The sequence below is a fragment of the Rhyacophila brunnea genome, unplaced genomic scaffold (assembly GCF_057557595.1).
Source record: "Rhyacophila brunnea isolate RB1 unplaced genomic scaffold, BYU_Rbru_1.0 scaffold_12, whole genome shotgun sequence".
NCBI lineage: Eukaryota > Metazoa > Arthropoda > Insecta > Trichoptera > Rhyacophilidae > Rhyacophila > Rhyacophila brunnea.
In genome coordinates this window covers 82,816-105,716 of record NW_028232774.1, presented here as the reverse complement: position 1 = coordinate 105,716, position 22,901 = coordinate 82,816, and the positions used below count along the sequence as shown (strand labels likewise).

General features: G+C 33.4%; 2 protein-coding genes across 4 annotated transcripts in view; one reads left to right on the top strand and one right to left on the bottom strand.

Moving 5' to 3' along the window:
- The window catches only part of pod1 (coronin), a 47,855-nt gene extending 38,443 nt beyond the window's left edge, over positions 1 to 9,412 (top strand). For 2 of the 3 annotated variants that reach the window (XM_085960582.1, XM_085960583.1), the window contains exons 18-21: positions 1,040 to 1,246; positions 5,736 to 5,871; positions 6,062 to 6,210; positions 9,142 to 9,412. In XM_085960582.1, coding sequence (XP_085816708.1) covers positions 1,040 to 1,246; positions 5,736 to 5,871; positions 6,062 to 6,210; positions 9,142 to 9,234 — 585 coding nt within the window. In that variant the 3' untranslated portion in view covers positions 9,235 to 9,412. The remainder of the gene's footprint in view (positions 1 to 1,039; positions 1,247 to 5,735; positions 5,872 to 6,061; positions 6,211 to 9,141) is intronic. The other variant, XM_085960584.1, reaches the window with a different exon arrangement.
- A 10,374-nt stretch (positions 9,413 to 19,786) lies between these two features.
- The window catches only part of LOC147077599 (sodium-coupled monocarboxylate transporter 2-like), a 38,414-nt gene continuing 35,299 nt past the window's right edge, over positions 19,787 to 22,901 (bottom strand). The window contains exon 11 of the mRNA XM_085960581.1: positions 19,787 to 20,148. Within this exon, the coding sequence (XP_085816707.1) occupies positions 19,899 to 20,148 (250 nt within the window). The 3' untranslated portion in view covers positions 19,787 to 19,898. The remainder of the gene's footprint in view (positions 20,149 to 22,901) is intronic.

Sequence of the window (22,901 nt, the reverse complement as noted above, 5' to 3'; positions counted from 1 at the left end):
AGGACACGATGAAAATCAAACAATTTTAATCATATTTTAATTTTTTTTAAAGTTGAAATTACTTAATAATTGTTTAAGCTATCATTTTATGATGTTAGTTATATACAGTCCAATATATTTTTTAAGAAATATTTGATTTATAAAATCTATTTTTATTTAAATTTGTCAAAATAATGATCTACTATCTATACATCAGGTCGGGTACTTCTGGGACTACCCTCGTATGAGGTGTTTGAGACAGTACAGTAAAACCTCATTAATACGTATTTCACGGGACCGTAAATCGAAAAAAAAATCGAATTACGAATTATGAAATGTATGGGGGAAAAATATGAAAATTAAAATTTCTTTTTGATTTTAATCAATATTGTTTATGATCATAGATGTGCCTACCAAATTTCCAGTTCCGTTTGTGTTAATGGGTCATAAAATGTCAGGATTATTTTTATTACCTTACAATAACTAATTTGTGATGTTTTACGAAAAGTCTGTCACAATTTTCAATGACTGGCTCATGAAATAGTGTACTTTATTACGATTTACTGAATATTTTTATATGCCAGGACTCAGAAATAATTTCGAATTACGAAATTCGAATTAAAGGTATGGTTTTATATGTAAATAATGTTCAAGGGACTTTTGTGTTCTTTTTAACGATGTTTTACTGTACACAGTTAAATACAAGGCTCGTTCTTCTCACCCCAAAAACAATGACAGAATAAATTTATGTACTACATTACATTATTCTAACACATGTTGTCATGTAGTGGTAGCGCAAACAGTGTTCGAAAAATAACAAAGCCATTTTGTTTTTTTTAACCATTAACCATAATCAAAACGTCGTTACTGGCACCTATGAAAATTATGTGAAACTTTTTTCTTAAAATAATCCCAAAAAAAACATATTTTAAAATCATAATGGTTATGTTTGGTCACATCCAATCACAATTATAACAATACATGAGTTCACATTCCTTACTGATGCATTGTTATGTTGGTCATAATAGGTATAACGCGATGAATTATTATTTAAATGTAGGGTGATTCGACGATCTACTGCTTTGAAGTGACTGGAGAAGCACCGCATCTGTGCGCCTTATCCCACCATCGCTGCGCCTCACTCCACCAAGGACTCTCGTTCCTCCCCAAAAGAAAGTGTGCTGTCGAAATAGTCGAATTCGCCAAAGGTTTCCGTCTGACGAATGCTACGATTGAACCTCTCAGCTTCGCTGTGCCCAGAATTAAGGTACGTTTCTTCACTCTTTTATTAACTGTTTTCCCACAATATGCTCAGATACCAACGATATCTATTAACCCGATCGCCGCGGATGGGACATCTGTTGTTTTTTACATAAGCTCTTATACTGGGCGGATGTCGCACCAGTTGAGATCGAAAATTGAAATGTCGATAAAGTAGGAAATACTTCGCGCATAGTATTGATTTTTGTATTGAAAAATGCTCTGATTCGTGTTCGTACTGCCATCTCGATAGGTTTGTCAAAAATAATTTGTTTAAGTTCATACACACCATTTCTTTGAACCCCTTCAAACTATCGCAAAACATCGCCCGACTGAACTCAATTAAACATGACCGCCTTTATGTTACGCAAGCGCAGTAGCCAACTCCGCGTCAACACGAACGGACTTTGCGCCGATAGCGTTTATTTTTCGATCTTTATGATTCAAGTTTTGATACACTGTTTTTCGAGTCAAACTTATAATAACTATTACGATTTTGAACTGTGAAATTAAAAACTGACTATTTTGTGTGCGTTTAATTATTCGTGGCTGAGTCTAGCGTTTATCGGCAAAAAAAAAACTTTTCTTTGATTCGATTTTACATGTATTACGATCGTTATGTACGATTGTAAATTGTGAAATTAAAAACTGACTATAGTGTGTGCGTTAATTATTTGTGTTTGACTTGCGTTTATTGTTATGTTCCGTATAAAAACTTTTTAAAACTGTTTACGGGTTTTTTGGTTATAATTTATAAATAATATTTGTGGAAAAACTTTACAATGGCGGAGGTGAATATTGGTCCGGCGGAAATCATGAATGAGGAATTGGACTCTGACTATGTTATGTCTGAAGAGGAATTGGCCCAATTTGAAAGTGATCATGACTCGGATACGGACTCAGACGAGCCAATTGCATTTTTACGTACTTGGAGAACCGGGCCACATATTCCAATAGTTCATGAATTCGATAACTTTCAATCCGGCGTAACATCAAACGTTCTCAGTGAAACCTCTTCTGAATGCGATTTTTTCGAACATTTTCTTAATAATAATATAATGTCGGAGATAGTGACACAAACGAACAATTTTTTTTCACATGTTTACACTACATCTGCCCTGGGACCGAAATCGCGGTCACATAACTGGACCGATACATCAGTGCCGGAACTCGACACATTTTTTGCTGTCTCTTTGCTGATGACCAGAAATAAGCATACTACGATCGAGGAGCATTGGAGCACCGATCCGTACCTCCATGCTGATATTTTTGGTAAAATTATGCCAAGAGATCGGTACCAAATAATCCTGCAGATGCTTCATTTTTGTGATTCGAATGTGACCACCACAGATAGGCTGGTCAAAATACGTTTACTTCTGGAGCACACCCGCAAAATTTTTAGAGAGACAATGCTCCCGCACCAAAACTTGTGTATTGACGAAAGCATCATTGTTTTTAAGGGCAGGCTAATATTTAAACAATTTATCCCGTCAAAACGGCACCGTTTTGGGATAAAAATGTTTGTATTGTGCGATGTCATGACCAGCTATATAATTGATTTCATTATATATTGTGGCGATGGTACAGATATAGTGGACGACCAAAATTTGGGTATATCTGCTGCAGTGGTAACGACACTATTAAATGACTATATCGGAAAAGGCCACACCTTATGGTGTGATAATTGGTATTCCAGTCCAGCCCTTTTTAAATTCCTCCACGATAATAAAACTAATGCTTGTGGCACGGTTAGGAAGAACCGGAAGGAGATGCCAAGCTTTAAAAGTTTGAAAAAGGGAGAAACGGAAGCCAAATCAAAAAGCCCATTATTGGCCCTTAAATGGCACGATAGGAGGGATGTCCATATGTTAACCACGCTCCATGATGACTCGTTTGGACCAACGGGAAAAACTAATTTTAGGACAGGGGACCCCATCATGAAGCCTAAGTGTGTGTTGGACTACAACAAAAATATGGGGACGGTGGACAAAGTGGATATGATGCTCAGTAGTCTTTCGTGCATGAGAAAGTCTATTAAGTGGTACAAGAAGGTGGCTTTCCACATAATTGACTTATATTTATTAAATGCTTATTATTTATTCAAATTTGTAACAGGTAGCAAAAAATCATTGGCCGAATATCAATTATGTGTGATTAAACAACTTGTGGAAAAATTTGGTGTAAAAACTGTACAACCCCATAGGCCCACGGCATCAAGTAGTGACAATCCGGTACGTTTATTACCAAAATCCGCTACAGACCATTTGCCAGTGCACATTCCTCCAACACCCAAAAATGACAAGCCGCGCAGAAGATGCCATGTCTGTGGCAATTCAAAAAAGGCAAAAAAACTATACAAATTATCCCGTTTTATGTGTTCAACGTGCCAAGTCACGTTATGTTTAGATCCATGTTATAAAATTTACCATAGTTCAAAACATTTTTAAATTCGTGTTATCCTTTTTTTTTTAAATGCAGTTAAGTTTTAAGTATTATTTTTAAAGTGTCACGGTATTGAATAATTAATGTATTTTCTAATGGCAAAGGTTAAAATAAGTGACTGATTTACGAGTGTGAAGTTGTAACGCGATACCAAAAGAGGGTCGGCGCAGTGGTCCCGGCCGATTAGCTTCGGACAAAATGGTGGATTTGCGTATCGGTAAGTTTTTTGTATAGAGATATTTGTTCGAGTTTATATGATTCCACAAGGCCTTTATTGTTATTCTTAAGTGTCTCGACGCAAACTTAATGGATTTGGGGGTAATAAAAGTCAGACCGATAATTTTTAACTGATGTATTTATTACGGTACGGGTAATATTAACATTACGAAAATATGCCCGCAGACGAAACTATTTTTTGTTGATGACGCTACGCGGGGATCGGGTTAAGATCAAAAAAATTCCAGAAAAACCTTCTTACACGAAAATGTAGGCTTTATAATTTATATAATATTAAAATTATGACAAGGCTATGAAATTATCGTATAATATAATATCGAGTTTTTTTTGATTTCCAGTCCTCCCAACGAGGTACGAGGGTGGGTCAATAATTCCTTAGAAAAAAGCATTAAAACAGGTTTTATTTTTGTATTTTTTTTTTATTTCTCAACATAATTTCCTTGGAGCTCAATACACTTGGTTAGACGTTTCTCAATTTTTTTTAAACCGTCAGAAAAATAAGTTTTCGGAAGGTCCTCAAAATAAGCATTTGTCCGATCGATGACTTCTTCATTTGAAAAAAAACGTTGTCCACTTAGCCATTTTTTTAAGTTTGGGAAAAGGAAAAAGTCACTGGGGGCTAAATCTGGCGAATACGGTGGGTGGTCGACCAATTCGAACTTCAATTCTTCAATTTTAGCCATTGATCGTAAACATGTGTGAACACGGGCATTGTCCTGATGAAAGAGGATTTTTTTCCTGTTTAAATGAGGCCGTTTTTCTTCAATTTTGTTTTTTAGCTGGTCCAATAAAGATGCAAAATAATCCCCTGTTATTGTTTTTCCTTTTTCCAAATAGTCAACGAAAATAATTTCACGTGCATCCCAAAATACAGTAGCCATAACCTTACCAGCTGATTTTACGGTTTTCGCCTTCTTTGGACATGGTTTGCCTTCGCAATCTACTGCTTTGACTGTTCTTTCGTCTCGGGAGTATAGTGGTGTATCCATGTTTCATCTACAGTCACAAAGCGACGAAAAAATTCATCCGGATTGCGTTGCATGAGCGACAACAGGGCTTTAGAGGCCACCACCCTACTGCGTTTATTGTCGACTGTGAGCAAACGCGGCACCCATCTTGCAGAAATATTTTTCATGCCCAATTTGTCATGTAAAATAGAAATGACGCTACCTTTTGAGATCCCTGTAACCTCAATTATCTCACTCAACTTTAATCTTCGGTCACTTAACACCATATCGTGGATTTTATTGATCATTTCTGGTGTAGTCACCTCTACAGGACGTCCTGAGCGTGGTTCATCCTTTGTTGATGTACGACCACGTTTAAATTCATTTAACCAGTTATAAATAGTTGCAAGTGAAGGAGCAGATATGCCGTGAACTAAATCCAACTCATTTTTTATTTCCTTTGCTGTTAACCCTTTTATATTAAAATGTTTAATAACAATTCTAAACTCAATTTTCTCCATTTTCCATTTTTCCATTTTCCACAAGCAAATTTTTTTTTAAATGTACGAGAAACACACAACAACCCGACCAATCTGATTGAAACTTCGCAGCATACTGAATCGGTAGTGCCGCTGCATGAAAACAAACCGCTTGCAGTACTAGTCGCGCCACCTGTCGGCTTTTCTAAGGACTTATTGACCCACCCTCGTAGTACTGTATGGGTGTGATGCAGACAGGTGATCTGTGTACATTAATTTTAGTAAAAACTGGATAACATCTGTACACTGACTAACCCATCAATTCGTTTTTATGCAAAACGCAGAAAATGTTACTGAATAATATTCAGTTGTGACATGTGACTATTTTCAGAGTGAACTGTTCCAAGATGATTTGTTCCCGCCGACTCGTGTCAGTTGGGAGCCGACTGTTACATCGGCTGAATGGTTCAAAGGAATCGACAAAGCTCCAAGACTTATATCTCTGAAACCACCTGGAATGGATACCTGTAAGTTAACACTTCCAATCTGTTGTGGAATACGTTAAATACAGCTTAGACATTATCAACAACTTCGTTGTGTAGTGTAGTGTCTTCTGTAGCAGTCGTGTCACATACGTCATCGCTATTTTCGGAAGTCTGCCTTTTCATGTAACACAATATACTATTGTGCTTCTTAAAGTTTAATTATTGTGTTTAGTATCGGCATCTGTGAACCCGGTAGCCCAGTCTCCAGCGAGTGCTACAGCTCCTGCAACCAAACCTTCAGGCTTCTCCGGCAACCAGCCCTTCAACAGGCTGGGATGGAACCCCGACATGGCCGGTATCACCAAAGCTAAACAAGATGAGGTTGGTTATTTTACTCTTTGTTTGACTTGTGGCCATTCAAGTGATGGTCAGTCATAAATGACGCCGCTAAATTGACCTTACTAAGAGCCAAGTGCTTAGTCAACATAGTTAGATTTATCTTACACATAGACTTCAACCATAATAATGTATAAGTATGTACATACCTATAGATATTTTCATTAAAATCAAAGTGAAATTTTGCGATCCTCTTAGCTTGGAAATTATAGATACCTGTCAAATTTATTATAAGTACACAATATAAGGTTAGTAAATTTGAAGTTTTGTGTTTTAGTTACGATTCTTAATGAATAATTTGGAATTTTTTGAGTTTGAGGAAAGTTACAGTTCTTTCTATTTCTAACTCTAAAAACTCTAAAACTCCATTAAATTTATAATTTATTTCGACGTGCTTATTTGGATATGACAGATGACTAATTGAACTTCAATATACAGGCAAGTGCAGACTCATAAACCATATAGATGACTCGCAATATGTGTTAAAACTAGAACACAAATAGTGACTAAAGCTGCATTCACACATGACATAATATTACAAACCTTTTTTTTATTTATTTTTTTGAATAAATTTGTAATCTTACCTTGTTTTCTTTATCTCAATTTCATTACAGCCCATAGTGTCTCAAGTTTTTGAAAATGTTATTTGTGGTTGAAATACAAATCGAGAAATACAATTATAAAACTAAAATATAGTATTGGATGTTCAAATAATTGATTGGCACAAATTACACTTTCACATCTAAATCACATTATTACTTATGATATAATCTAAAGCACTGATCTAGACAAAAACCAGGTTTATCGGGATAATCAACACAGCAGTAAATGGAGTCTTTGCGTGTATGATAGATATCCCAGCAATGTTTGCATCGCCTTCTTTTTGTATTACCGCGATTGTCTTTATCACAAAATACCGGAAGATGTATTTTATTTGTTGGTTGTTAAATGAGTGCGGTTGGAGGTGGGCCCACTAAGTTTTCAATTACCCCCATTCTGAAGTCATAAAGTGACATTTTTTTGTTCCTATTTGCATTATACAAACAATAGGCATTCAATAAAAATGTCTGAAATAAGTGTATCCCTAACTTCTTATACCATCGAACTGACTTCCGTTCGCATGGATAATAAGCCAGCATCTGGTCGTGGAAATCTATACCACTCATATTTTTATTATACTGTATGACCATTTTGAGTTTTTTGGCCACTTTACCATGTCGGTTTGTCGTCTCCATCAACTCGCCATGAAACTCTGAGGAAATCATCAATACCTTTCGGCGATCTTTCCATTTAGTCACACATATACTACTGTCTGTGTATTGACTGTTGGCTTCTCCGGTTTTCAGTTTCTTATTTTTCACTTCTGTTGGATTGCCCTTTCTATTACTTCAAAGTGTTCCGGTGACATAAGTCTTTTCCTTTAATAATGTTTCCGCAATTGGAACACTATTATAAAAATTGTCCATATATAGCGAATGTCCCGCGCCAGTTTTTCCGTCCATAAGTTTTTTCACGACCTTGTTGGTATGGTCTTTTCCACCTACCTCCGTGTCAGCGGCACCTCCATAAACGATTATTTTCAAAGCCAGGCCATTTGATTCTCCCAACATAATATATAATATGATCTCATATTTTGCTTTCTTCCCTTTGATGTATTGACGCATGACTAGTCTTCCTCTCCACAATACTAATGACTCGTCAATAGACAAATGTTTTTGGGGCGCATAAATGGTATTCATCATTTCGTTGAAAAAATTTAGCAGTGGCTGTATTTTATCTAAACTAATAGTATCAGCAGTGCATTGTCCGGAGAATCAACAAAAATCAGTCTCGTGACATATATTGAGAGAAAGCTTTTAGATTGAAGAGATAGTGCTTCTTCCGATAATCATTTATCCGACTTAGTCTAATGGTTCCCATATGATATAATAGTCCAAGCCATATTTTGAATTTACCCACTGACACATCTTTCCAGCGAGTAATTCTACTTTTGTCACCATCCGAATGGCCTAAAACTTCTACTGCGTACGCATTTGTTTCATTTATGATGAAATTGTAGAAATCATCGTTCACTGTCAATTTTTATGCCTGGGGTCCCCGAAAATGGAATACTTATGGCTGGTTTCTGTGTATCTGACCAATGTCTGGATTCAGACGTTGAATGCTAGCTTTGTGTTGCTGAAGTAGAAGGTTGTGTTTGCAACTGACCATGGTCCTGTCCGCATGCCGATGGTTGGTCTCTTGGTGATGATTGAGAAGGTGGTATTATGTCAAAGGTGCCAGTGTTCTCCTCATCACTTTCAGACTCAAAATCTGATTCACTGTCAGTTATTGTGAAACTAGTTTCAGTACCAAAGTCACTATTGTCACAAAAATTGGAATTTTCACTATCACTATCCTCCGAAATTCTTGCCCTTTTTGAATTCGAAGGTTTATCCATATTGGGTGAATAGGTGAACTCCCGACTAAAAACTACGTATAAAACTAAAAAAAAGACTAAATATTGATAATTATTAATTACATACTCAACGAGAAGAGAGTGTGAACGCAGCTTTATGTGCCGAAATTTTAAAACATCGCGAAACTGCCATCCCATTTGACAATCAAACATATACTGACGATTTATCATGTGCTGACGTAGTATATTATACTTTCCAGCTGTGCTGTGATAATAATGTGCCATACAAGTGTTGTTATAGCGAGGGCGCGGTGTGCGTACTAGGGGAAATGTTGTATAAACGCGCTAGGTGCAGTTTCAGGACTGGACGTGTTAATAACCATGTTCCCTCCTTTTTCTTACAAGGTGGTTAGTAATTTTTGCACTGCACTGCACCTCGAGAGCTGCCGATTAAATGCGGTTGTCCTGTCTCTGTTTAGTTGATTCTTAATGTGACTGTATATTTTTTCTTTCTGTAGATCCAGCGATCATTGGCGGCTAGAATTGAGATCGACATGACATTAGAACAAGACAGCATGGAGGGTGTGGACGAATCAGAATGGGATCAATAAACTATTCGTAGGATATCTACTCAAACCATTCTCAAATAATAGTTAATGAAAGTTCTTTATTCCCTAGGAGGAGTGACCAGGCATGTATCGCCGTGTAAGCGGAAACTCCTTTCCTCAATAATTGCTCTTTAATTCCCTCGGTACTGAATACAATGGATAATCAATAATATTTTACACCAAATTTGAAATTAAAATGTCAGTATATTATGATTTAACTAAGATATATCTAGTGAAATGCTATTTTTGGTAGAGAAAAGTCATCAATATTACGTATATAATAATAATAATAATACTATCATATTTAAATAATATTTAATTTAGGTTATTTTCTCTCATCTTCATTATTATCGTTATAATAATGATTTCTTTCGAATGAATATTTTTAATCAATAATAATAATCATTATCAAGGTACTTGTGTTGCCAATCGCTCAAATAACATTTTTGTTGTATTGAATTATGAATTAGTATATTATTATCTTTGGTGTGTTTTGAGTAACGGCAACATTGAGAAATAGGTGGAAGGTTTTAGCACCTCATATCAGACATAAAAAGTATCACATTTTGTATTGAACAACCCCATATGTATGTTAGTGTTGATATCGAGCGGTTAAAACTATTCAGTATGGAAGTATTATGTATTTATTATTTGAAGAAAAAAAACCCTAAATATTATATAGATTTTAATTTTTTATAAACTGCTCATTCAAAGTAATTTCACCATCTCGAAATAAAAATATTTTTTTTTTTGATTTTATCATAACTCATCCGACATTGTGAATTATTCCCATGACAAAACAATGTGATACGTGTTTGCCAAATCATTGGACACTGTATAATTTTTCGTCTGTCAATGAACTGTCATTTTATTAATTTTGCCAGAAGCGTATTTATTCCATGTGTGTCAAATTTTATAGACTCGGATCGCCTAAAAAGCAATGTCAGTGTAATCGAAATGTTTCTTTTATTCGCCAATATGTAGAAGCAATTTTTTTTTGTAATTCATTGCGTATATATATGTGAACTTTTTTTTGATCAAAATATAGCTGATTATGTAATTCTGATTTTGATATTGTGGCACATATAGTAAAATATAAATTATATAGACTGATAATGATTGCTAACTTAGCGTTGACCACGATTATATACATGCATCACTTTGCTTTTTAGGTGACAAATTCTTTAAAAAAACTTTTTATATATTTTCAATTATTAATATTTTTTTTATATACAGAGAAGCTTTAGGTAATACAGTAAAACCCCGTTAATATGAACACAATTAATTAAAAATTCACTGTAAATCGAAATATTCACCAAGATTCATATTCATTAAATCTATTTATAGTAATTTCCACTAAATCAATGAATGAACTATAATAACCATCTGAACGAAATTGTATCGGAAACGGAAACCCCTTTTTTATTTGTCATACATCTTGTATTTTGTAATTCGATTTTTTTGCGATTTTCGGTTGTCGATTTCGAATTAACGGGTTTACCGTATTATTTTAGTAGGTAGTAATTTTCCATGAGTTTTCTTTAACATATTATTCCGTTGACAGTATTTAGCCATGCGATTCGTCCCGGAAGAAATATTAACTATTCGAATATTATGTGATATTTTTTTTATTTTCCACATACAACGCATTTGTATTTGACTGATGTTTTGTACATTCCTATTTTTGTATTACATAATATACAGTATTCCGTGCTTTTAACTTTTCATTAATACGGTGTATTGTGGTGTATCGATTATAAACTACTCGTATTGGCCAAAAGGCTGGAAATAATCATCATTAATTGTCTAATACATATAACCAGAGAAAAGGGGGATAATTAATTCTTAGTTAATCATTAAGCATACGAGGGTAGCCGTTTGTATTTCGGGAAGTAAAAACAAAAACAATTTTTTATAAATACAGTTTTATTGTTTTTCAAAATATTCTCCATGATAATTTATACACTTTTCCATGCGTTTGAACCAATCTGAAAACATTTTTGCCACTTTGCAGAAGGTAACTCCAAAACAACGTTTTTAAATGCATCAACCGCCTCTTCTGGTGTAGAAAATCGTTGACCACGCAATTTATCTTTGACTGTCGGGAATAAAAAGAAATCATTAGGTGCCAAATCGGGGCTGTACGACAGATGACCCATCAATTTAATGTTTTAATAGGCGCTTGTTGAGCCGATGTGTCAGAGCTCGCATTGTCTTGATGAAGGGTGATTTGACGCCGACGGTTGCTTTTCCTTATTTCACCAAAAAATTCTGGCAAATAAATGATTGTGTACCATTCAGAATTGACTTCTACGATTCTCTAAAGGCACAGTTGCGACATGGCCCGTTTTTCCGAAAAAACAGGCGACCATTTGCTTCGAAGTGCTTCGAGTGCAAGCAACTTTTGTTGGTTTCAGCTCATTTTGGAAGACCCATACGGTCAACTGCTGTTTACTTTGGGGCTCATACGTATAGATCCAAGATTTATCACATGTAACAATCTTATAAATGTCTTTTGAAGCACCTTGATCGTATATTTTGAGCATTTTCTTGCACCAATCAACACACGCCTTTTTGTGCGATTGTCAAATTATGCGGGATCCAACGCGAACATAGCTTCTTCACGTCTAAATGTTCATGCAAGAGTATTCACGCTGGTGTTACTAATGCCCAAGGATGCCTGAATCTCACGGTATATCTCATGACGATCTTGCATTATCAGTTCACGCACAGCATCGATGTTTTCTAGAGAAACAACCGATTTTGGATGACCTTCACGCGGCTTGTCTGTGAGCAAACGACGGCCATAATAAAATTTGTTAAACCAGCAATATACCATAGTTTTTGATGGTGCTTCATCGCCATATAAAGCGCTAAGTTCAGCGATGTACTGTTCCCGCGATAATCCACGTCGAAAGTTGTGAAAAATAATCACACGAAAATTTTAATGAGTTAATTTCATTTTTTGGCTGAGATAGATTTTTGAATTTAAAAAAAACAAAAAGCGTCTATTTGATAAAACGTTCTGAGTACTTTTGCCATTAAAAATGTCAAACTTCAAAATACAGAAGTCAAATTGCACCTAGAAACACCAGTGTTGCCAATTCCTGAAATATAAACGGCTACCCATGTATTCCAACCCCTCAACTGTTATATTAAATGCAATATGATGCGTCTTATACATTGATTGTAATTGAATTACAGTAAAATCTCAATAATTCGAAATTTGCGATAATTCTAATTTTAGATAATATTTTTTTTTGTCATGGTATGGTACCTATTGTTTATTTAAAATTAGTAATAGTACAACACTCCTTTATATCCCTTATATTTCGTATTCACAAGGTTTTATTGTATAATCGAGTGAGTAGTGACAACACGATACACAGTATTTTTTCATCAACAGTTCTATTATTCACCTTTACGATTCCAATTTATGAATTAATGTGATTATATCGAATTCGCATTAATCTGATTGAACTCAACAATTACGATTGAATATCATAATGAAAGTTTTCATTATATTTTATTTGTTCGAAGGACCGTTTCCGACAGAGAATGTTTGAATGAAACCATGACAATATTAATTAATGCTCTCCATGATTCTTCGTTCGATGTTCTACCCGTTACATAGTCCGCTAGATATCTACATTTTTTTATCAGTGATAGTGAATTTTGGCACAAAATTAAATTAAATCATCGCAATGTCTGAAAACATTTTTACACCTGTATTATCATTACAATTTTATATGGCGACAGGGTGTCCAAATGACTTTTGTTATTATAGACGTTTATCTAAACTCCAAACTGGGCGTTTAGAATACCCTCTAAACTGTTGACTCGTCGGCAATTATTTTCTATTATTGAAGATAATAATTTGTTTGGGAGCTGCCTGATAAATTCAACTTGTGCAATATAATGTCCACTCTGTGGATGCTCATCAGATATGGTAGGATAGTTAACCTTTTTATGATGAATTATCACATATGACTTATCCGACCGGTCTGAAGGTGCTACTATAAATGATGAAATAATAATCTAAAAAGCTCCCTGGTGTACATGCACCAATAAATCATTATTAGCAGTCACTACCGATTGTCAAGAGGTTTTTCAGTTTCTTCATCAGTATACTCCCGACAGTAAATGTGGTGACAAAACTGGACATTGTAGGATAATTAATCCGTATAATCTGCTGAATGTTTTCAAACATTGCTTAAATAGAAATGGTATTTATTGAAGTTAGTCTGTAGTTGGTTGTTTTGATTTGACGGCAACATTGAGACGAAATTGATGATATTCTTTTGTGTTATTGATTTCTAGTCGTAAAATATTAATATTTTGGCTATGTTTATGTAATTTTAGGTAGATATACGTAGGTGTAAGTTAATGAAACTAATAAGAAATCAAAATACTCGCGATTTTTTATTCAAATACTTCCAAAGTCAGTTACCTACAATTTATAACAAAACTCATGCCGTGTGTCGTGCAATTAGCAATTAATATGTTGCTTAGCTTTGTAGCAATTGTATTTAGAAGTATTTGAATTAAATCTAAGAATGATATAATAGTTCCACTAAGCATACTCTCCTAAGAAGCCGTGATTATCCTCAGACATCATAGTTTCATACTGATTATTGCTGCATTTGTGATGGTAATTTTTTTTTTTAATATTTTTTCGGTAAGTATTGTGTTTATTTTTTTAAAGATTAAGTGAACTCACGCCATCTACATATGCTTTAAACAAGCTTAATTTTCAATACACATTGTTAACCCTTCGCTGCATAGTGTCGCAAATTTGCGATATTTCAAACTATTTCGATATAGCCAATGCCATCTGTTAGCAAATAATATCCTTTTTTGATGTCTAGAAAACTGTTTTACCATAAACATCCTACTTTACTGATTTTGTTTGGACATTTCAAGAAATAAAGCATTTATGCTTTGACAGTTGACGAATTCGTATGTACGCCAAAATCCGCATTTGTAAATAAATAAAAAAAAATATACAGAGGATTGAAATTGGTTGAATAAAAATATCTACTCATCAAATAAGGTGTTTATATTAGTTTTGTATAATTGTTATCATTTGGTTTTGTATTTTCATACTGAAATGTAAGAGTAGTATGCAGGTAATTGTTTTTATATCGCTTTAAATTAGTTAATATATTTTTGTATTATTATATCACATTTTCCGCCATATTAGCAAATGATCAAAGTGCATTAATATTATTTAATACAATGCGTATTTATTTTGATAGCATGTATTGAAAAAAAACTAGTTGAAATTTTCATTCAAAGTGCAATATAAATTATATAATATTTCATATTGTTTAGAGAAAGTTGCTTTTCAATTTTCATTATTGTCTGTATATTTGGTATAGAATTATATATAAATTATTACATTTCAACAGATGTGACAGTTGTTAATCCTTTTTTTTATCGAGTTATATCTCACCTGTACAATATTCATTTATAAAATGGTTCTACTCTGAATATATTATTATAAATATTATATATATCAGAAAACTCTACAATTAATATACTGCAAGTTATATTGTATTGCATCTTTTCGACTACATATTTTATTCAATAGCAACATAAATCCTAGTCAAGCTTTCACAATTAAAGTTTTTTTTTGTCTGGTTTGAGATGATTTCGAATGTAATTTTTAAATACATTTTTTTTAAAAATAATATTTGGCTTTACCTACTACATTTATTTAATCTCAATATTCTTGAATATTGTCTATAGGTACATATGTATTGCTGATGCATGATGTTCAAAGAAATTTGAGAATTTAAAAAAATGTCTTTTGAAAACTTATTTATTAACTTCTATCGCATTGTTATATTATTATCTTTTGAATTATTATAATGTTAAATTTCATCTACTTCATGTTAACGACATCACAGTCGTCATTGCAATACTTCTTCTAATCTAAAAAGAATAGTGAAAATTTCAGATAAAATAATCAAATCATCTGTTAGATAGAGTATAAATTTAAGGTATATGCATGTTTAGCATAAATCATATACAATCTTGCATACGATAAGAATAATAATAATATACTATTGTATAAACGAAAATCCCTATATATTTATACCTACATTAGCTGGTATATATTTGTATCACTATCGTAAAGTATCTTAAAATAATATAATGATTGAATAATTCTTACCGATATTATAATAATGCGTAGTCTTTATGGAGGTTTATATATTTTGAATTGACTCATCAGACGGAGGTGTAAATTTTATTTCAACAGCGGTAGATTGGAACAATCAATTAAGTATGTAATATTTTAAATATATCTTTTATACACTGAGTCCGCTCGCATATACAAACTCAAGACGTTTGCAACTTTCCAACTTAACGTTAACAAAACATATTGGTGTTGTTTGGTGTTATATACAGAAGAGCAATTTTAACCTTTGAATTGCCCACATAAATCTTGATTCATTTTTTTGTCTAACATTGAGAAGACATATATATAAAATATATATATAACAAAAGAATATTATGACAATAATTAGATTGTCCATTATTCCACTAATTAGGAAAATAGTGTCACTTATCAATGGTCAAACTATGATAAGGTTTTTGATCATATTTTGACCAAACTAACCGCTATGTTTGTTCACATGTCATCATATTACCATAGCATTTTGAGCATTTTAAATGAAATATAGATATCGGATCCAATTTTTACTCTTAACCTAAAATGACCAAAAATGCAGTTATCAGGTCATGCCCAAACACCACTGATAACGTAATTTAATGCACTGAGTTGACTCGACATCGGTTGGAATAAAACCAATGCAACTGAATAGGAAGGCGCACAACAGGGTTTTCGCTTTCGTTTATTTTATATATATTTGTTACTACCTTCACTCGTCTCTCAAATTGCATAACAAGACGATACGAATGAGTGGCAATTGTAATAATATCTTTTTGTATGAGGGGTTGAGAAATATCTTTTCCTTTAGTGCCAATACAAAATTACTGCTTCGTACGAAATTATAAAGCTATTACATATATCTGTTCTATATATATGTTCAGCCAGTTTGACATTTTGATTCTACGAAATATCAGAAAAACAGTTTTGTTTGCTTTTCTCTGTTCAAATTAAGTTGGAGTCGCCTCGAATGTCTGTGCAGGGGCGTAAAGACGCAATATAGATCCGAACGTAAAATATGTAATTTAAAAATAGGCAATTAACGGAAGCATGAAATATGTATTTCTAAAATGAAACCTTGCTTTAAATTATGGCATTCAAATGGTACATCTAGCAACATTGCTTTTTTCATTTAAATAAAATTACGATTATGTAATTGGGCAAGGGATATATTTAATACCTCTATGGGATATACCCATGAATGCTATTTGCTGGTAAACTACCAAATAATAAAAATGACAGCAGTCAACTATTGGATCTAACATACTTTTACAGAGTTTAAATACCACCATATGGGAAATACAGATCTATAGAATGTATTCAAATTAATTTATAATCAATCATTTTTAAAATCATCTACATCAAATTAACTTAAAGTAGTTGAAAATCATTGGCAGTCAAAAGTGATAAAGTTTTATTAAGTTACATGATTCTACCGTTAATACAAGACAGATAATATTTATAATGTGTTCAGGATTAGCTTAAAATAATTAAAAGTAATTTCAGTCATTTTAACGATTGTGATCTAAAAACCAATCAGTATGTAACCATTGCTCAAGGATTAAAAAATAATAATATTATGTAATCGTAAATTTAACTGAGTGTTCAAAATTAAATCTGAAAATTTACAATGAATAATAAACACCAATGTAATTATTCTAAATTGTATTTTTAAGTTTTTCATTTTACGGTAATTGTCTGCGAGCTTGCCAAATTATTTTTAAATCTAACCAAAATATACAATATATGTGTTAGCATACTTTTGTATTATAGTATGAATTTATTTTTTGTGTCAAATATATTCATTAGAAGGAAGGATTTACTGTCGGTGACCAACTTTAGGATTAAAATGACATAGCATCGCTGAAATTATATATCTGACTTTGAAATATTACCGTTAGTAATAAATGGCACATTGTAAATAATTTGGCGATGCTGTGTCTGCCCGAATATCATATTTATTTTGCTACGGCAATACTGTACATCTGGGATACTGGTGTGATTAGATGTGAGAAATCAGGTTTTGTATCAAAGGTGTTTTTCATTTAGTCTATTATTTCAAATTCGATACCGTACCGTAGTCATAAAAGACGTCTATGCATTAATTAATCTATAGGTAAGTAGTTTCTGCACTGTAACGTCGTTTCTAGAAGTTAACATCTTCTTAATATTTCATGTGAAATTATTGACAATCATCGTATTTAATCTGTAATACAACTATTTATTACGTATTCTGTACGTTAATAGATAATAAAACGATTAAGAAAATTAATAGAGTTATCAACAAATTTCGTTAACTTGATTTTACAACAAGGTTGCATAATTATAATATGTAGTGCTTTCTTGCTAATAAAATAAACACACGTGTCATTATCTGAATACTAAAATATATATTATTGTCATCTATCTTTAGAACCTTGATGGATCACAGGTATGATCCCTTTTTGTTACATTACTTTACAATATACAATATTTTCAATGATCGTTAAAAATAATAATATACTCTCGCAACTAGTGATGTCAAAAAAATTACACCTTTGTTACAAAACCTCATATAGAAGAAAATCACTTAAAGAATTAATAACATACACCACTGCTTTGGCGACCTTTCAAGAATCTGAAAGTATCCAAAGTTGTAAGTACATAAAAGTCAATGCAACACAGTCACAAAACAAGTGTAAATTAATGCACTGATGCACGCAGTTAACTTTACATTGATTAGAAAAAAAATAGTTTATATGTACAATTATTATTAAATTGATAACGGTACAATATACTTATCTTGAGTCATCTGTCGAATGCATGACACAATAATTGCAAACAAATCATAATAACGTCTTTTATATCAGAGAAATTGAGATATACCCCCGCAACAATGAATTGCACAGTATATCAAAATAGTTGAAACCACAGGTTTATCATCACCTGATGACATTAAATTTGTCAAGAGTCAATATGGTCATTCTGTATCTATGGAAAGTAGTTTTGTTGAGGTTGCATTGTTTCTCTATGAGCTTGGTGATATTTTTGTCTTAAAGAAAACAGCATGTGTCATGTAACGTGTATTAAAAACGATACTTCATACAATATCCTAGACGTGTTGCTGATTCAGTCCAATCTATCAGTTGAATGAATATCTCATATCGCCGGAAGTCTAACTAATAAATAGTATGGTATTTTGTGATTGTGAATGTTATCTTGTGTGGTTTTTTTTTTAATTTGGAGGCTACGATACTTACTGTTTGATTAAAGTTCTTGTACGTAGGACATGTGTACATTAGTCAGTGAATACCCTTTTGTACTTTTATAGTGTATTTCGTGTCGCTTAAGCTTTGAATCGACAGGTATTTGGAATCTGGAATATGTAATTATTTATGAATAAAATGCACTGCAATAAATTGATTGGTTGTTTTATTTTTACACATTATCACTTAACCTACCGCCCTTGCCAACATCCTGTAAGTACATAGCTAACCGTTACGAACCACACCTGCCAGCAGTGTATTAGACACGTCATGCAAATTTGCGACAAAATAAATTCAATATGTGATGTTTTTTTTTAAATATTCATCTACAGATAGGTACATACACTTGTAGCAATCATACCTCTCAGCATTACATACTCATACACTTTAATATGTACATACATTAAAGTGTATGAGTATGTCGGCAATTCCTTAATCATAACCTCTAGCTAGATCAATAGTGTCTATTATGATTTGGTTAATTGCATCAATGTCTCTTGTAATTTATGGATTCCATTTGTATAAATAGCAAGGATGATCCATAACTCATCACTCACCTCGAGTCTGGTCACTCGACACATTCAGCCATCATTCCAGTCGAGTACAGTCTTGGTTATATTAACATCTCGGTACATCACTAGTCAGTTCAATAATAATATATGTATAGTGAATCTTATCCGTACCCGCGATTATAACATCACTCGGTCATTTTTATCATAGTATTTATTTATTCCTGTAATGATAAATTAGCTCTACTCGAAACAACTATAACTTCATCACCACACACTCAAAATGTGAAATCACAATTAAAGAAAATTATGTTTCACATTTTTTTCATGGATTTACTCTTAACATATTTTTCGCTGACGAACTTGGTGTGTATGTGCATTGTGTTGCTACGACTAGCCAGCGTGTGAATTTTTTTAGTATGGACGTGGGTCATATGTAATTAAAAGAATTGAATCAAAATGTGCACACATTATTTACTAGCGATTCTGAATATGTATTAAATTTATAATTTTTGTGTGTTCAATAGAATTCCATTTCTGCTTCATCCGGGTAGCTGCCCCATTCACTCATCCCTTGTTACATCACTGTATACTATTCCCAAATAACTTCAATAAAAATCTCTCCATAAAATATGATATGCATTTTAATGTGCAGTAATTTACAAGCATTACGTCATAATACAACAAATTCCTTAACAATATAATTATCTATTTATTATATCATTATGAAAAATCAGTCTATTTAAAATTTTCATTCTTTGACAACTTTATTTCTGACAACACACCGTCCTTGGTTGGAACAAACTCAAAGTTTCCACCCTTTGGCAGAAACCTTCTCATCGGTGGGGAGATCAGTTTTGGATCAATCATCCTCAAGTCATTGAATCCTGTGAAGTAGCTCACAATGATGCCAATGGAAAAGGTAATACAGAAACAAACCGTGTGATAAAGCATGAATGATAGCTTGTATAATATGAACACATCCTCACTGCAAAAGAAAATAAAAATATTTTACAATATTAGTAAGGAGTGATATTATATGGATTATAATACTTACAAGCACTGATATGCGAATTAATTTCCTACCTTAGTGACAATGTAGTATAATTATAGTATATTAGTCTATTGTGACATGACACCACACAATATGTCGTGTTCAGGTTTTCTGGTGTATTTTTTGTGTGATTAGAATTTTACGAAAGACAAACACGTAGGACTCATCTTATTTTTAATTTTACATTTTCCAAAAAATTAAGCCTGAAATGCGCACGGGTCTTCTGTGCAGTTCCATTTCTAAAAATGTCATTTTGAAGTCAATAACAGATGAACAAACCAAAGGAAAGTACTGTTACTGTCATTCACGTTATACACTAAACAAATTGGTATTAATTAAATTATTAAAATATATTGTAGTGGTTCCTTAAAATAATGGGGAACGTTTTACAAAGCTGGCAAAAGATTTATTTGAAGGTTTTAAAATTACACTGGTCATTTGGATGACTTCATTAATTATTATTAACAAGACATTTTCCTGTTCTAATCGTAAAAAAATGATGATGGAATTAGGTACCAACTTTATAAGAGGGACTTTTGGCAATCTTTCATTGTGCATGTTTATACATTCCAGTATAATATTGCTAATAATTAACTATAATTTTATATTGAACATACATAATTTGAAATCATCTCATGCATATACGACACAACAGGATTTTTTCTAATGAGTATATGCATGAGATGTTTTTAAATTATGTATGTTCAATATATTATAGAATGTTACATTCTCAAATCTCGTGAATTATTCGTTGAATAAAAGAAGTGGTCTATAATTTATATATTTTTCGTACATCTTTGGATGGGCTTTTCTAGTACCTACATAATAATTTATGACTTGTAACAGGTATTATAAAAATTCAATCTTTCTTCTTAAAGCTTCTGCTTTGCAAAAGGAAACATAAAAAACAATAGGTTGGAATTAAAAATTGAATGTTTAAATGAATCAGTAGCCTGATGCTGAGTACCTCCGCCACACGGAAGTACAATGTAACATGTATATGTCTGAGAGCGATTGTTTAGTTTTAAAGCCGGGCAGCTCTCAAAAAGATCAAAAATATTTATATTATGTACTTATTCAAAGCAAATCATCAAAGATACTTTTTCAATACAATATTCCTACTATTTCATCTAATTTAATAAATTATATTATAAATTTATCATGTTATATACATCCTTCGGAAAAAAAAAAAAATTTATTGTATCTAAGATAAACTACAATAATACGTTAATTTTGTCACTCGTGGCACGCAGCAAATTGGCGTAGCGGAAGCGTGCTAGGCCCATAACCCAGAGGTCCGAGGATCGAAACCACGTTCTGCCAGTTATTTTAAATTTTTTTCTTCACCTTTCTAGACGTTTGGCGGAAATCGCCAGATAGTAAAATCATTGCGCCTCCAAAACTTCTTGAGTCATTGCGCAGATCTTTCATAGATCGATTGAGTGCTTTCAATGCGCGTTTGTGCTCCATTGTGCATTCATCCCGGGTGATGATTTTAGTTGCTAACAAAACTTTGGCCATTGCTGAGTTTCGCAATGTTGCATGTCGATTTTTCAGTCGTTTGAAGGTTTAAAGGTAATTTCAACGCTGAATGAGTCGTTCGGCATCCTTCTACAGCTTTTCTTCAGCTTCTTAGCTACAGCAATTTCCGATCTCGCACGAACAGTGGCCAAAATCAATGTTCCACCGGGCGCAACGAGGAAAAATAAGCCACCATATCCATCATCAATTGCCTTCATTAACGTATCGTACACTTCCTTCTGTTGGGGGTTCAACAGTGGTACATTCGTTCGAACTTATTGGTTCAATGCATCTCAATCATATTCACGTTCACGTTCCAATTCTCGATTGAAAGCGTCGTACATTCCACGATGTGGCGTTGGCATTCCTAACTTGACTAACAAACTGCCGCACATGAGGTAACACATGTCTTCGATCAAAAGCAAAGCCTGGTTATGTATCTCCTCATTCACACCGAGATCAGGATTCCCTGAACTGACACGAATTCGATGTAAAATGTCTTCTGACATGTCATCCTTGTACTTGTTCCACAGTTCAGGTGGATTCGATGGGAAGCATGTGGAAATAATGATAGCAAATAATGTGCGTATCTGACTTGGAGATGCAGAAATAATTCCTTCAGCGATGTCTTCGAAGCTTCATGTTCCAATGAGAATCAAGCACATTGAGCTATTGACATTGTTGACACAACTGTTGACCATTGACAGTTCGAAGTGATTCAAATGATGTCGGCCCACGAACATTCACCAGCAACAACCGCAAGTAGAAGCATTCGTCATTCTTCGGATAAACTGTGTAAGTGCGACCAAGAGCATCAGTAGAACGCACATCCGGATGATCAGAAACCGCATCGCCTTGTTTCCGACGTTGAAATTTCTTCGATGAAGCGTACCAAGTGTAATAACGTGGCATCTCAGAGTAGAGCAACGTTCGTGCAAACGGATCGCTTTCGCAAATCGAAAAGAAATTGGTCAATGTTGTCGCTGGAGATGTTTCAGCACGTTGAGCACGTTGATGCGTTGAAATAAACTCGTTGACCATTCTCCAGATGCTCCGCCAAATGTACAACAGTGGGATGACGTTCATGAATGGGAAATGAGAAAATACACCAAATCACTTCATTGCAACTCGTTCATCGCTAGTTATGGGAGTTTGAACGCCAAAAA